Genomic DNA, 2500 nt, shown 5'->3' with positions numbered 1-2500 from the left:
TTTGCCATCGTCATCACAATCTTCTTCTTCTTCTTCTTTGCCATCGTCATCACAATCTTCTTCTTCTTCTTCTTCTTCTTCTTCTTTGCCATCGTCATCACAATCTTCTTCTTCTTCTTCTTCTTTGCCATCGTCATCACAATCTTCTTCTTCTTCTTCTTTGCCATCGTCATCACAATCTTCTTCTTCTTCTTTGCCATCATCATCACAATCTTCTTCTTCTTCTTTGCCATCGTCATCACAATCTTCTTCTTCTTCTTCTTCTTTGCCATCGTCATCACAATCTTCTTCTTCTTCTTCTTTGCCATCGTCATCACAATCTTCTTCTTCTTCTTCTTTGCCATCGTCATCACAATCTTCTTCTTCTTCTTCTTCTTCTTCTTTGCCATCGTCATCACAATCTTCTTCTTCTTCTTCTTCTTCTTCTTCTTCTTCTTCTTCTTCTTCTTTGCCATCGTCATCACAATCTTCTTCTTCTTCTTCTTCTTCTTCTTCTTCTTCTTCTTCTTCTTCTTCTTCTTTGCCATCGTCATCACAATCTTCTTCTTCTTCTTCTTCTTTGCCATCGTCATCACAATCTTCTTCTTCCTCTTCTTCATCTTCTCCTCCTTCATCATCATCATGATAAAAAAATCTTCTTCTTCCTCTCGTGTTGTTGTCCCACTGCTGGTCTTCTCTGAGCACCTTGTACTGACCAGCTGTCCCTGGTGGTCATTATCACTGCTGTTGTTGTTGCTCTTCTTCTTCTTCTTCTTCTTCTTCTTCTTCTTCTTCTTCTTCTTCTCCTCCTCCTCCTCCTCCTCCTCCCTCTTCTTCTTCTTCTCCTCCTCCTCCTCCCTCTTCTTCTTCTCGTCCTTCTTCTCCTCCTCCTCCTCCCTCTTCTTCTTCTTCTTCTCCCCCTTCTTTTTCTTCTTCTTCTTCTTCTTCTTCTTCTTCTTCTTTGCCATCGTCATCACAATCTTCTTCTTCTTCTTCTTCTTCTTTGCCATCGTCATCACAATCTTCTTCTTCCTCTTCTTCATCTTCTTCTTCTTCTTCTTCTTCTTTGCCATCGTCATCACAATCTTCTTCTTCTTCTTCTTTGCCATCGTCATCACAATCTTCTTCTTCTTCTTCTTCTTCTTCTTTGCCATCGTCATCACAATCTTCTTCTTCCTCTTCTTCATCCTCTCCTCCTTCATCATCATCATGATAAAAAAATCTTCTTCTTCCTCTCGTGTTGTTGCCCCACTGCTGGTCTTCTCTGAACACCTTGTATTGACCAGCTGTCCCTGGTGGTCATTATCACTGCTGTTGTCGTTGCTCTTCTTCTTCTTCTTGTCTTCTTCTTCTTCATGCTTTTGTCGCTACTCTAATAATAATAATAATAATAATAAATATAATAATAACAGATACTTATATGGCACACTATAGTTGTAGTAGTAGTAGTTGCAGAAGCAACAGCAGTAGTAGTAGTGGTGGTGGTGGTGGTGGTGGTGATAGTAGTAGTAGCAGTAGTGGTAATAGTAGCAGTATTTGGTATCGTTATTATTTTCAATCTATTGATATTGCTGTGATCAGCATCAGCATCAGCATCACAATCAGTGCCATCACCCATCGCCTTCATCGTTATCAATCAATTCAAACTCAATACACTCACATCATAGCGCTCTCCATTTTCAAATCCTCCATGAGTTGTCGTTCCTTTTCCTGGGCCTCCACCAGCCGTCCCACAGTCTGCAGGATGAGAGGATTGTCCTCGGAGAAGCAGCCAGTCGGCTTCTGCCACGTCAGCACCATCCGCATCCAATCAGATCGCATGAAGTTCTCGAAGCCGAGGGTACCACATACCAGCACTGTTGAAATTACAGGGTAACAAAAAAAAAATGATGAGTTTATCATCGATGGTTCAGTCAACAAAGCAATCGCTTTGTTCTGTGTTGGTCTGTCTGTCTGTGTGTCTGTCTGTTTCGCTCTCTTGGTGTCTTTATGTGTTTCCTGAACGAATGAACAGAAACTCTCTCTCTCTCTCTCTCTCTCTCTCTCTCTCTCTCTCTCTCTCTCTCTCTCTCTCTCTCTCTCTCAGTCGTTCAGCGTTCAGTGTTCTCTCTCTCTCTTAAGAAATGAATATGATTATGTTTTGTTGTATGCATTCATGCTTGTTTGCTTGTGTTGTTTTATTGAGTTGCGCTATGTTCATGTTAACCCCTTCACTTAGGGCTGAGGCCTATTTGTGAATGAACCTATTTGAAACACACGCACGCACGCACGCACGCGCACACACACACACACACACACACACACACACACACACACACACACACACACACACATACACACACACTTACCAAAAGTCTTTTGAATGTTTTATCAACAATTCCAATATGTTATTTGTTGTTGCAGAAGGTTTGCTGCGTAGTCCAAAAGGACATTTGTTATAGATGTTATAGTTGTTTGATGTTGGCGTTTATAACGTTTCCATTTTCCCTAGCGTTGATTCCCTATTCACCCTCCACGCATA

General features: G+C 41.4%; 1 protein-coding gene across 1 annotated transcript in view; it reads right to left on the bottom strand.

The window, feature by feature from the left end:
* The window catches only part of LOC143287855 (UPF0764 protein C16orf89 homolog), a 28583-nt gene that overhangs the window by 9964 nt on the left and 16119 nt on the right, over positions 1-2500 (bottom strand). Inside the window, exon 6 of the mRNA XM_076596093.1 lies at positions 1640-1835. Coding sequence (XP_076452208.1) covers positions 1640-1835 — 196 coding nt within the window. The remainder of the gene's footprint in view (positions 1-1639; positions 1836-2500) is intronic.

Source organism: Babylonia areolata, chromosome 12 (genome assembly GCF_041734735.1).
Source record: "Babylonia areolata isolate BAREFJ2019XMU chromosome 12, ASM4173473v1, whole genome shotgun sequence".
Classification (NCBI taxonomy): Eukaryota; Metazoa; Mollusca; class Gastropoda; order Neogastropoda; family Buccinidae; genus Babylonia; species Babylonia areolata.
The sequence above is the reverse complement of the archived record's forward strand: the minus strand, read 5'-3'. Positions and strand labels throughout refer to the sequence as shown.